This window comes from Pelodiscus sinensis, chromosome 24, assembly GCF_052426305.1.
Source record: "Pelodiscus sinensis isolate ZL-2025 chromosome 24, ASM5242630v1, whole genome shotgun sequence".
NCBI lineage: Eukaryota > Metazoa > Chordata > Testudines > Trionychidae > Pelodiscus > Pelodiscus sinensis.
Genome location: NC_143075.1, coordinates 12304419 through 12316650, shown reverse-complemented (window position 1 = coordinate 12316650; position 12232 = coordinate 12304419). Strand labels below are relative to the sequence as shown.

General features: G+C 43.2%; 1 protein-coding gene across 7 annotated transcripts in view; it reads left to right on the top strand.

Moving 5' to 3' along the window:
- Positions 1-12232, top strand: part of RERE (arginine-glutamic acid dipeptide repeats) — a 473712-nt gene that overhangs the window by 335173 nt on the left and 126307 nt on the right. For all 7 annotated transcript variants that reach the window (XM_075906794.2, XM_075906795.2, XM_075906799.2 and 4 more), the window contains one exon: positions 108-206. In XM_075906794.2, coding sequence (XP_075762909.2) covers positions 108-206 — 99 coding nt within the window. The remainder of the gene's footprint in view (positions 1-107; positions 207-12232) is intronic.

The following is a 12232-nucleotide window of genomic DNA, read 5'->3' as shown; positions in this document are numbered from 1 at the left end:
CTCCACCTCTTACTCCACTTCTCTCTCCACCTCTTACTCCACCTCTTACCTCTCTCCAAACCCTCTGCTTCTGTTTGTTGATAGAATTTTCCGTTTTTATTATTCAGCTACATGAAAGTAACTACGATGCTGGAAAAGCCCTGCAGCGCTTGGTGAAGAAGCCTGTGCCTAAACTGATTGAAAAGTGTTGGACTGAAGATGAAGTGGTAAGGAGTGATTTAGTCTCTTCTGCCATGCAGTTCCTGTTACTTATCTCTGTCTTCTGTCCAGAGTTCTTGTTTCAGGGTATGGGAGGGGGGAAGGCAAGTAACCAGTTTTCCAAATGAGTCAGTCTCTTAATCAGTGGCTAGAGTCTAGTCCAAGGATAAATACTTTTCCAATAGCATACATCTTGAAAGGCTACAATTCTGTCACCTTGAAAGGATTCCGTGGAGGAGATTAAGTGGCACTAGAGCCCTCAGGCTGGGCTTCTTGCTTAGCAGTAGCAATAAGGGGAAACATAAACAGGGTACAAGATGTTTGGTTTCACGTTAACTGGTTTTGCCTGCGTCTCCCAGGAGGCCAGAGTCAGTGAGTGAGACTCCAGATCTTCAGTTCATGTTGACTCATCCATGCTCCGTGGTCAAGAACCTTCTTGTTGAGAAGGGTTTATGTAAGGATTGGTGCCACCTTCTTCATGTGCATTGCCAAAATATGGTGTTATCACAGTTAGGGATGTTAAATTTCTGTTAATGAGCTAATCGAGTATTCGATGGAATCTACTTGATTAGTTGATAAGAGGTTCGCTATCCCGGGTGTGCCTCTGCCTTTTAAATGTAGTAAGAGCCACCTATGGCTCGCGCAGAGGCAGCACAGCCGGGAATCCCAGGCAAGTGGGGCCTGCTCTTCCTACGTTTCAAAGGCAGAAGCGGTGCAGTGGAAACCTGGGGCGAGCAGGGACTCAAGCCCCTGTAGGGTTCTTGGTATATTTAAAAGGCAGAGGCACAGCAGTCGGACCAATGTGAGTGGGGACTTCTTGAGTGCCCGCTTGCGCCATTTCCTCCTGCACTTCTGCCTCCTCTCCCCGCTTCCCAAGGAGACGGTGCTGGCAGGATACAGAGGCAGCAAGCCGGGGAGGGAGAGAAGCGACTAGTTGCTTCTCTCCCTAGTCACAGTTGTCACTGGCTGGATATTCGGAGTCCTGTGAACCAAAAAGGGGTTGTCTGAAAGCTGGTGTATCTGTGGCTTTTACATCATTGGATTGAATGCAGAGTGTCTCCCTCGTATCCAGTTTCCAGGGTAACATGAGGGTAGGGTAGCCCTGCTGCAGAGCAGAACTCGCCTTAGAGCCTGGGGCTGCAACCAGTGACTTTAACATCATATACCTGGGGCATTTTCTGTGTCTGCTGTACCTTGTGTCCAGCATATAGAATCATAGAATACTAGGACTGGAAGGGACCTCGAAAGGTCATTGAGTCCAGTCCCCTGCCCTCATGGCAGGACCAAATACTGTCTAGACCATCCCTGATAGACATTTATCTAACCTACTCCTAAATATCTCCAGAGATGGGGATTCCACAACCTCCCTGGGCAATTTATTCCAGTATCTGACTACCCTGACAGTTAGGAACTTTTTCCTAATGTCCAACCTAAACCTCCCTTGCTGCAGTTTAAGCCCATTGCTTCTTGTTCTATCCTCAGAGACCAAGATGAACAAGTTTGCTCCCTCCTCCATATGACACCCTTTGAGATACCTGAAAATGGCTATCATGTCCCCCCTCAATCTTCTCTTTTCTAAACTAAACAAACCCAATTCTTTCAGCCTTCCTTCATAGGTCATGTTCTCTAATCATTCTTGTTGCTCTTCTTTGGACCCTCTCCAGTTTCTCCACATCTTTCTTGAAATGTGGTGCCCAGAACTGGACACAATATTCTAACTGAGGCCTAACCACCGCAGAGTAGAGTGGAAGAATGACTTCTCGTGTCTTGCTCACAATACACCTGTTAATCCATCACAGAATCATGTTTGCTTTTTTTGCAACAGCATCACACTGCTGACTCATATTCAGCTTGTGGTCCACTATAACCCCTAGATCCCTTTCTGCTGTACTCCTTCCCAGACAATCACTTCCCATTCTGTATGTGTGAAACTGATTGTTCCTTCCTAAGTGGAGCACTTTGCATTTGTCTTTATTAAACTTCATCCTGTTTACCTCAGACCGTTTCTCCAATTTGTCCAGTTCATTTTGATTTATGACCCTATCCTCCAGAGCAGTCGCAACCCCTCCTAGCTTGGTATCATCTGCAAACTTAATAAGCGTACTTTCTATGCCAATATCTAAATCGTTGATGAAGATATTGAACAGAGCCGGTCCCAAAACAGACCCCTGCGGAACCCCACTTGCTATACCTTTCCAGCAGGATTGTGAACCATTGATAACTGCGACTATCCCATATGGTGATTGGCTAGATCAAGGTCAGCAACCTATGGCTCGCAGGCCAAATATGGCTCACAGCTCGAGCTCAGCCTCATCCCTAATGCCCCTCCCTGATCTCCCCCCCCTTCCTCCTTCTGCAAGATTGCCGCCAGCTTCCTGTGGGGAGTGTGTTGGTGGAGAAAGTCCCAAGCCTCGCTGTGCCATTGGGGAAAGTGTGGAGCCACAAGTGGCTCTGCGCGCTCCTCCTCTCCTTTCCCTAGCAGAGGTAACAGCAACACAGAGACATGCTGCCTGGGGGCTTTTCCCTCTACCACATTGACCAGAATCCGGCCAGTGGAGCAGCCGGAAGCCATGCCTGGGCCAGGGAGCCTGAGAGCAGCATGGGGCACAAGCAAGTAAGTGCTGCCCAGAGCCTGCAGTCCCCACCCCTCTCCCTCGAGCTGAGACCCTGCACTCCCAGCTTGCTCCTCCTCCCTCTGCCTTGGCCAGACACCCTACTCCCAGCCTGTTCCTGCATCCTACCTTCCACCCAGATCCTGCACCCCCATCGCTATTCCACTCACTAGCACACTGGACCCCTCATTTTTGGACCCGCTCTAGAGCCCAAGGGAGCCCACACAATCCACTAACCTTGGAACCCCAGAAGAGTTCATCTGGCCTCAGACCTTGAATCTCAGTCTCTCCTCCCCCTCCCTCTTCTCCCCTTCCACCCCCCCCCCCCCCCCCCCGGGACTGGAGCACCAGGGGAATGAGGTGTGTCAGTTGGGGGCCACAATCAGTGAGGGTTGAGGTTTTTTGGGGGGGTTGGTTTTATTGCTTCTCACTTGTGTGGGCCCTGACAAGGGTGTGTGTGTTTTTTTTGCTTGGGTGTGTTTTTTGTGGGTCAGTAGCCCTGACCCGAAAAAGGTTCCCTGTTCCTGCCATAAATAAAGACAATGTTGAAACCGTTTGTGTTGGACATACTATTTTACTTTATTTAAAAGGAAGTTTGGTAAACTAACATGAGAAAGTAGAAGTGCTCAGCCCCTATCTGGCCACAGTGTCCTGTCCCCAGTCCTGGGACAAGCCCCACGGTTGGCCCCCATCTGGTCACAGGAAGGGCTGCTGGTGGGAGGCCACAATCTGGCTATGGTGATCCTGGCCCAGCTTCTCATCCAGCTACTGCTGCCCAGGGGTAGCAGCCCAGCCAGGTAAGGTAGTCTAGCCCTAGTCCCTACCCCCCATAGTCTACTTTCTACCCTCAGTGTGCTGCCCTGCCTCCTGCACCTCCCCCACACACCCAGCCTCCTGCCCTGAGCCCCTCATACAACCCAACCTTGACTCCTGCATCCACAATTTTTCATTTATGCTATTAATCATGTCAATTATCAATAATACTAAGTTGTATATTTACAGTCATGCAAGTGGGCGGTATTGTATACTGGCGCTTTGTTGACCATTTGTTCTGATTTTTTTATGTAGTTTGGCTCTTTGGTTTGAAAAGGTTGCCAACCCCTGGGCTAGGTCATACACCTGGTCTTGTGTTAGCAAGGGGATGGAAATGCAGATGAGGGTGATTGGATATTGTGCTTTGTCGTGCATCCATCTTTTATCTCCCACAATTTAAGGTTGAGGTTTGTGATGTGTACTAGCTGCATATGAGTTCTGAATGGAGTCTAAGGTGTTGATACTGGCCTATAATTGGACCTGACTTGCTTAGTGGGGAGACTGCCTGTCTTCCTGGGCTAAATTGGCTCAGTTGTGAGAGAGAGCCCTTGATAGCGCCCTATGGTATAAAAGAGAGGGAGCTGCTGTCAAGGTAAGGGCCCTTGATCTTTTCCCCTGTACTTTGTGAAAAATAGCCTAAAATTGTTGGCATCAGGGCATGATGCAAGGCCTGTCTTTTCACAGAATTTTTCAAGTTTCTCTGTTAAATGGGTCATTAGGGAATCTGGGATGCTCCTCTTCATATTTTCATTGTTGTGCAATTAAGTTACTGCCATTATGCTGTTGCTGCTGGGTTATGTTTTGTATGTTTCTGATTTCAAGAACACAAGAGCTTGGGTAGATGCCTTGTTTTGATGATTGTAAATGCAAATATATTCAAAACAAAATGTCAGGATTTTAAATTGGCTAACTGCTTATGTTGATTCCAGAGTTCACCTGTTATGTAATAAACAGTTCAGTTTAAATTCAGCATTTCCCTGCAACGTGTGGAACCCAAACATGACAGAATTGAAACTCTTTGCTGTTTGCTAGCATAATTCTAGTGCAAGGTATTCTTGAGTGTAACAAAAATTAAATTGACAGATCTTCTTTCATCATCCAAGTTGAAAGAAATGCTAAGAGCACAAGGTAAAATAGATCAGATCTGTAACATCATTTTGTCTTTATCAATGATGATGTTAAAGGAATGTCTAAGGAAAATTGTAGGTTTAAAATGCCATTTCTGATATAACCATCTCACTTGAAGCCCTTCTTCCAAATAAACTGTATAGATGAAGTAAAACTACAGTCTCTGGCTAAGAATTAAACTGCATAGTTCATTAAAACTGGAAGTTCTTACCACAACAGCTTGTGGCCAGGTGAGAAGCACCTCTCCACGGCTGCTACAGCTGCAGTGAGCACAGCCGGGGAGGGGTTCTTGTCCCCCAGCAAGGGTACAGAGACAAACACAAACAAACTCTCTGAAATATATAGTAGATAGCTGTTCTTCTCTTCACCCCATCCCCATCTTTGGCCCACTGCTGCCACTCTGTGGTCGTTTTGCAGTATAACTGTCCCTGCTAGCAGAGCCCTTCCTTTATGTTTTATGAGGAATAATCAGTCTAGGCACTTCCTATTGTCCTGACACAACCAAATCCTCACCTTCCTTTGTTATAAGAGGAGGCTGTATATCAAATTTGGAGGAGTTCTGGAGCAGACACACTCACTCACAGACAAACTCTCTCAAATACATAGTAGATTAGTCATTGAGATAAAAATCTTAGGACAGATAATCCATGATTATTATTAAACATCTAAATAAAGAAAAATCCGAGTCTGATACACACACAGAGAGAGAGAGAGAGAACAGAGCTGAAGTGGATTTGAGATGGGGAAAAAACTGGTTTTGTAGAGAACATTTACATGGGTAATTTGTTAAATTGAGTAAATAGGTGGTTTTTTGGGAGGGAGTTTAAACTTAAAATGGTCAGTAGTGTCTTGTTAATTGAGTCACTAATTAATGTGGCACCAGTGTCATAAAATAGACCTGATTAATTCTTATGGGTGAAATGTTCAGTCTCTTAACATTTTCAAATTATTCAGACAATAGCTAGAGAGACATTTTTTTAAGCTCCAGTTGCTCTGAAAGTCTTGCAGAGAGTTATTTCAATGAATTATGTGCGCGCTTCTCTCTCCCCAAGTAAACCTTTTTGCCAGAGGTAGGTTAGGTGTAGGCTAGATAAATCTGAGATTAAAGCAGGCTTATTCTGAAATCAAACAAAAGACCTTTGTGGTAAAGGGAATGCCTGAAGCCACGGAGTGAAAGAAGATCATGGGCAATCAGAGGAGGGAAGGAAGTAGAGAACAAGGAGTAAAAAGATTAGAACATGGATTCCTATTAAGGTGTGGGATGATCTTGTCATAACATGGCACTTTTTTAAAATGCCTGTAAATACCTGTAAAGTTCTGTTCCCTGTTCTGTGCATTTGTACTGCCCTACTCTTCCCACACACATACTTTCTATAAAATCATTAGCTATGTGCTGCTTACCCCTGCTTTCCTGTTTAGAAAAAGATCTCTACCCCTCCTTCTTCACTCTCCCTGTTGTCCTGTGAGCTGCAATATATTGCAAGTGCCATTGTTGCTGCAGCTTAAGGTTTTGATCAGCAGTCAGTTTTAAATGATGGAGAGTAGAGCCTTGCAAATCAGAAAAACGGCAAGGTTTATTGAAAAGGGAAACATTACTCCATAACAGTGAACAGTATGAATACAGAATAATGATCATTAAATCTATGAATCTTTGTCAGTCGCAGCTCATTTTATCATATTTGCTTCTTGTTCTAGTCCATCCATGTTTCCAGAAACATTTGGCTGCCATCCAGCCTTGGCAGAGACAGAGATCAAAATGTTCTCTTAGTTATAGGGGGTTACACTCTGCCTCTTATTTGTGTCTGATGGACTGCTTGGAGAAAGCTTCAGATTTAAGTGTCTGCCCCAGACCCTGTGTGCTTTGTGTGAAAAGATGAAACTCCCTGCTACCTGTGGTTTTGCTGGATCAGTGAAGGAAGGATTCATCCCACACAATGTATGTCAGATCTGGAACTGGTAAGGGGAATTTTTTCTAGTGAAATGTTTAGTTGGAAAAAGTCATTTAATCAAAACAGAACCTTTCCATGGAAATGGATAGATTTCAATGAAAATGTTACCAGGAAGATTTCCTGAGTGCAAGAAGACGTAGCCTAAAATAACCAGTAGGCCTGAGGTGGAGATGTGGAGACCTAGGGTTGAGTCCCTGCTGTGCCTGATTTAGGGCAAGGATTTAATCCTGCGTCTTCCACATCCCGGCCCATTGCTCAGTCACCAGGGTATTAGTTGTTCTGTGGAGCCTTGTTTTTCACAGACTATTTCAGAAAGTATCGTTTTTATTTCAGTGCAGAATGAAAGCACCTTTCAGAATCTCAGACCCCTTTACAAAACTGCATTTTTGTTTTCCAGCCACCCCTTGTCAGATCCTTCATGAATACATGGCAATAGAGCCCTGCACGGATACAAAATCTTTGAACATCTGCAAAAATGATCTGTAGAGATCTACATCCATGGATGCATATGCCTGTGAATATAAAGCTGATATCTGCAAATGTGCAGGGTTCTAGATATAAAATTTGTACCCGCATCTGCATCCATACCCAGAAAAATGAATAGCAGATACCTGTGGCTATAAAGTGGATATCTGTGGCTTTGCAGGGCCCTGCGTGGCCGTGAATTTCTCTCTTGGGCTCTCCCTCCCATCCCCAGGTAATGAAGGAAACCAGAATAGAAACGTAATTAAAATGTCCAAGAGGCTGGAATTTACTCACTGCAAACCTAAACCCTGCAGTCTTTATTGCTCCCTGAAGCAAAGCTCACAGTGATGTCGGTGGGAGTTTTGCTTGAGTAAGGGTTGTAGGATTGGATTAAGTCCATTTCTGTCACGCTGGTTGGTGTAAGCGGTTGATCTTGTTATCAGCATGACCATCATAGGAGGTGAATAGCTCAGCCTCTCATAGCACATAGCAACACTATGTCAGTAACGCTGTCTGAATAACACATCTCTATGTGTTGTAGCTAACTTTTAGCTCTTCTGTGGGCAGCTCCTCGTCCAGAGTTTCAGCTTGCTTCATTAAATGACAACTTTTTATACTCGGTGACTGAATTACCAGTAAGAGCTGCCTACAGCAATTAGAATTGATTAAAATAAAGGGTGGAAGTTGTGTTATTTTTACTGCAGATGATGTGGTTATAGAGGTTTAAATCAAATTAAATGGAGGATAAAATTGACCAGTGATTGAATTAAGTGGGAGGCTCTGTAAATAGGAAGATGAAGATTTTCTTGCTTCCCCTCTTGTTTCTAAACCTATGGCTCTTTTTAATTCTCTTTCCAACATGTAAATTAATGCTGTCAAAACCACAGTCTTCCATTCTGCCTTATAAAAGTGACCAAATAAACTATTTTACTGTTGAATCTATCAGAAGCCTTAATGACAGCTGTTTCCTGTTTATAAGTGTAGATGCTACACCTGGCAACATAGATCTCCCACAGTGACTCTGGTGGGGAGGTTTAGCCTCTCTTGTAGTCTAGTGAATCTATTTCTACTGAGAGACTGTGAAACAACTGGCACGGGAGGCTGTACTTAAGCACTGTCTAAATATGCATCCAATAGGCTATCATAGCTTCAGCATAATACGATAAAATCTCATTGGAACATCAGTTTGTGCTATTGTATGAAAATCTATGCCATCCCCATTTGACATGCTTCTAATTTTTGGCATGAGGTCAGGCAGCAAGGTTGCTGCTGTGAATGGCCTATGTTTTGACATACCTGCTGAGAATGCTCTCACTAATATAAATGCTAAATGAGACCTGTGCCATGTGATGCATGTCGCTACGGTGAGATCTCAGAGCAGCTGGGGAAGGGGCCTGGAACTTTATGCATTACAGGTGCTCTAGAGAAGTACACTACATGATATATGCTAAAATGGGGCTGCAGAGTAACCAGATGTTCCCTTCCATTATCTTAGATCCTCTTATACTGAAAACCTGCTTCTGCCCATTGTATTGATACTGCCCAAGTCTACTGTGGTCCAACCTATACACCAAGAACTAGGATGCGGGAGGAAGTTAAATGGGGTGAAAGGCTGTTTATCAACACTTCCTTCCAGTTCCTGGGGAGGAGGGGGACTCTTGCACAGAAGCAGCCTAGGTGAATCTGAGTTTAGAGCGTGGGTTCTGATTTACATCACCTTATCCATCAATTCCGAATTTGGCCTTTGGCTTCCATGACAGGGCTTATAGCCGGGGTGCTGGCTCAAAAGCCCCAGTGAATGGAATGACTATCCTCCAGTCTGGATAGCATAGAAATGATGATAGAATGAGCTTTTACTATACCTTGATATATGCTGTATTGATCCACTCCACATAGCTGTTAGATAGAAGAGACCTGTTACAAAAGGAAAGCCATGAAAAAGGACACTGGGTCTATAACAGACTGAAAACCCAGACCGGTAGGAATTACACAGTGTAGATGAGGTGGAAATTTTTTTCACAAAAACTGATTTCATAAGATTTCCACCATCTTGGACCAAAATCTGTTGAGAGCAGCTCTTGTGATTCACTGCCAGTCTGAATTCAAACCTCTGGCCAGATTCAGATTCCTGCTCCACTTTGTTTTTATATTTCTAATTCAAACCAAAAAATGTATCCAGTAGTTTATCTGTATGAGAGAACGCATTTATCTTTGGCTTCATTTATTTAACCAGAGAGAGGCATTTGTATCAGTGGTGTCCTTTGTATTGGGGTGGATGCAGCGAGCAGTCAGTAGATACTAGCTGTTTTCTGTGTAACCATCTTCAGCAGATTTGCACTTCGATTCCTACCCTTTATTTTGAGTGTTCTGTTTTCCTTTTTGACAAGAGCCACCCAAATCCCTGGGTCTTACTAGAGAGAGAAATAGAAAACAGGCTAAAAGAATTTCTAATTTATTAGGTTTTTAATTAAACATGATGAACACATTTTAAATAACACAAAAGCCCCAGGCCAAGCTGCATCTAATCGAAACAGATTAAGTCACCCGTCCACACTCAAATCATTATTAATTCTGTTTATTTATGCATGCTAGCTAAAGGCAGAGTTCACTGTTGCCTTGTTGCAATTTATTGCATGGGGTGCTCTTGCTGCATGGCACTGGACTGTTAATTAGCATGCAGATGTTGATTATGCAGAACATTGGTGATGCTAATTGAATTTGGTTTAAAATTCAGGGCTAGAGTTTTCCTTGCGAAGTTCAGAGAAACTGGGTAGAACTGCAGCTTTCCAGTGTTGGTTTCATCTTTTGCTATTTTGAAATGTAGAATTCTGAGAGGAAAATGCCAGGTGTTGCTTAAGGTGAACATTTTGTTACTAAGCATCACATAGGTTTCTGCTGATGCCATTCTGAGACACTTGATCACAGTAACTTTTATCATAAAATATGCTGTCCTTTAAATATTTTACATCGCTTTTGATGTAGCATAGTTGAGGTAAACAACCTAGATTCAAATAACTTCTTAAATTTATAGCCAGGTATCTTTGCCAGTGATAATCCTTAATTGGCCATGTACATGGTTTTACAAGTTCATAAATTTTAAAATATCCACACCTAGCTTCTGTTTAAAGCTCGTTTGTCACAAATACAAATAAAAATCTTTCTTCCAAAAATGACAAGACATGGCAAACTAATTTCCTAACAGATTTGTGAATTATTTGTAAACCAGTGAATCAGAGTGGTTAGTTAATTACTTACAGAAAACACTTTTTTTTGCCCAGCTTCTTTGCCTAAAATCACCTCCAAATGCCACCACATCTTCCCTTTTTGGAATATCTGCTCAAGAAAACATTGTTTTCATTGTTCATTCCTTTGAAGCCAGGCGTCTCAGATGTACTGGAAGATAGAGCTGCTTACTGGGGCAAAAAATACCATGAATTTTATTTACTGTTTATGTGGCAGCCATAGAAAATGTAATTCACAGCAAAATTGAAGTACAGTCCTTGCAACAGCGGAGGAGGAGGAGAAAAAGGACAAAAAATCAAGGGATTTTTAAAAATGAGACTGGCATTGATTGAGTGTACTTTGAAATGTTAAAAGATAAGTATGTCAGGGCTTTAATTTTGTATCTACAGAAAAGTACATACAACGACTTCATGGATTGAGATAGGGATGTAATAGTGTAGTCGATTGATTGATAAGCAAAAGCGTATAGATTAAGGCTATAGACCAGTGTTTCCCGATTTTATTTGGCCACGGAACTCTTTTAAACTTGGAAGAATTTTGAGGAACCCCTATGGTGGGGGAGAGGGGAGGAATTTGTCAGGGGGGGGGAACAAAAAACACCCCACGGGAAACCAGAGAAGGTTTTTTTGGCTGGGGGGGAAGGGGGAAGGCGGTCGTGTTCTTGCAGAACCCCTTCACTTCGCACCATTTGGGAAACACTGCTATAGACTACACACTCTTCCCCCCACACCAGTAAATTTTTTAGCAGTCTGGCCAGCAGCCTGACTCAGTCCTGGCTCACGCTGATTCTGAGACCAGCCCCAGCTGCGGCTCTCCTTTTAAAGTGTATTAGGAGCCAGATGGGCAGGCAGCTGGGCTCAGTTTCAGCTTGTGCTGGGTCTGAGAGCTCAGCCTCCCATCTAGATAGGATCTGCTGCCACCTTACGCTGCTGCCTCTGTGTCAGAGGCAACAGTACAGGGCGACAGGCAGCTGGTCCAGAAGGGAAGCTGGTTTTTAAACTGGCTCCCCTTGCGCACCAGCTCCCAGCTGGCACCCCACACTGTGGCCTCTGTATCAGAGGCAGCAGCATGGAGTGACAGGGGGCTCCTCAGGAGTGGGGCTGAAGCGCACTGGCTGCTGGCCCCACCCCAAGGGACTACAGAATAGTCAAGTAACTGATAAGAATTCATGAGGTTAATTGACTGTTCAGTTAACTGATATTTAATATCCCTAGATTCAGAGTATCAATTAGCTTATTCTGTGACTTCATATTTGAACCCCATTATCTAAATGCTGCCATTTTCCAAACGTATTTTAATCAACACTTGGAATTGTATTGAAAATGAGCTTAAACAGAAACTATCACTGGTCAGTAAAATCTAACTACAAATTGTTGTAAGTCCAAAGTTACCTTTTTTTAAAAAAAAAAAACTCCCTTCCTTTTCCATCCTATTTTGAGAACATGAATCGGGATGTATTGTAGTATTCTAAGGATAGATGTTGTAAAAATATCCTAGAAAACAATTCATCTCACCAAGAAAGTCCCTAATGGAAAACTGAATCTCTCTTACTACACATAGCTCGTGTTTGAGTGATGTATTTTAACCTATTTATATTTAGTGTGGTTTCATTTTTTAGGAGGGGTTAAATAGGGAAAAATTGTGAAAATAATAAATTGTAATACACAAGACACAATTCAGATTTTAAAGATGGGTTTTAATACAAAAGACAAATCTTTTTGGTTATGATTAACTTGCATCATCCTTTGAGCCAAGCCCGTCTTCAAAGAGATCAATGCTGTGTATACAACACAGAGTTTATTGTCAAGTCCTTTCGGAAATGAG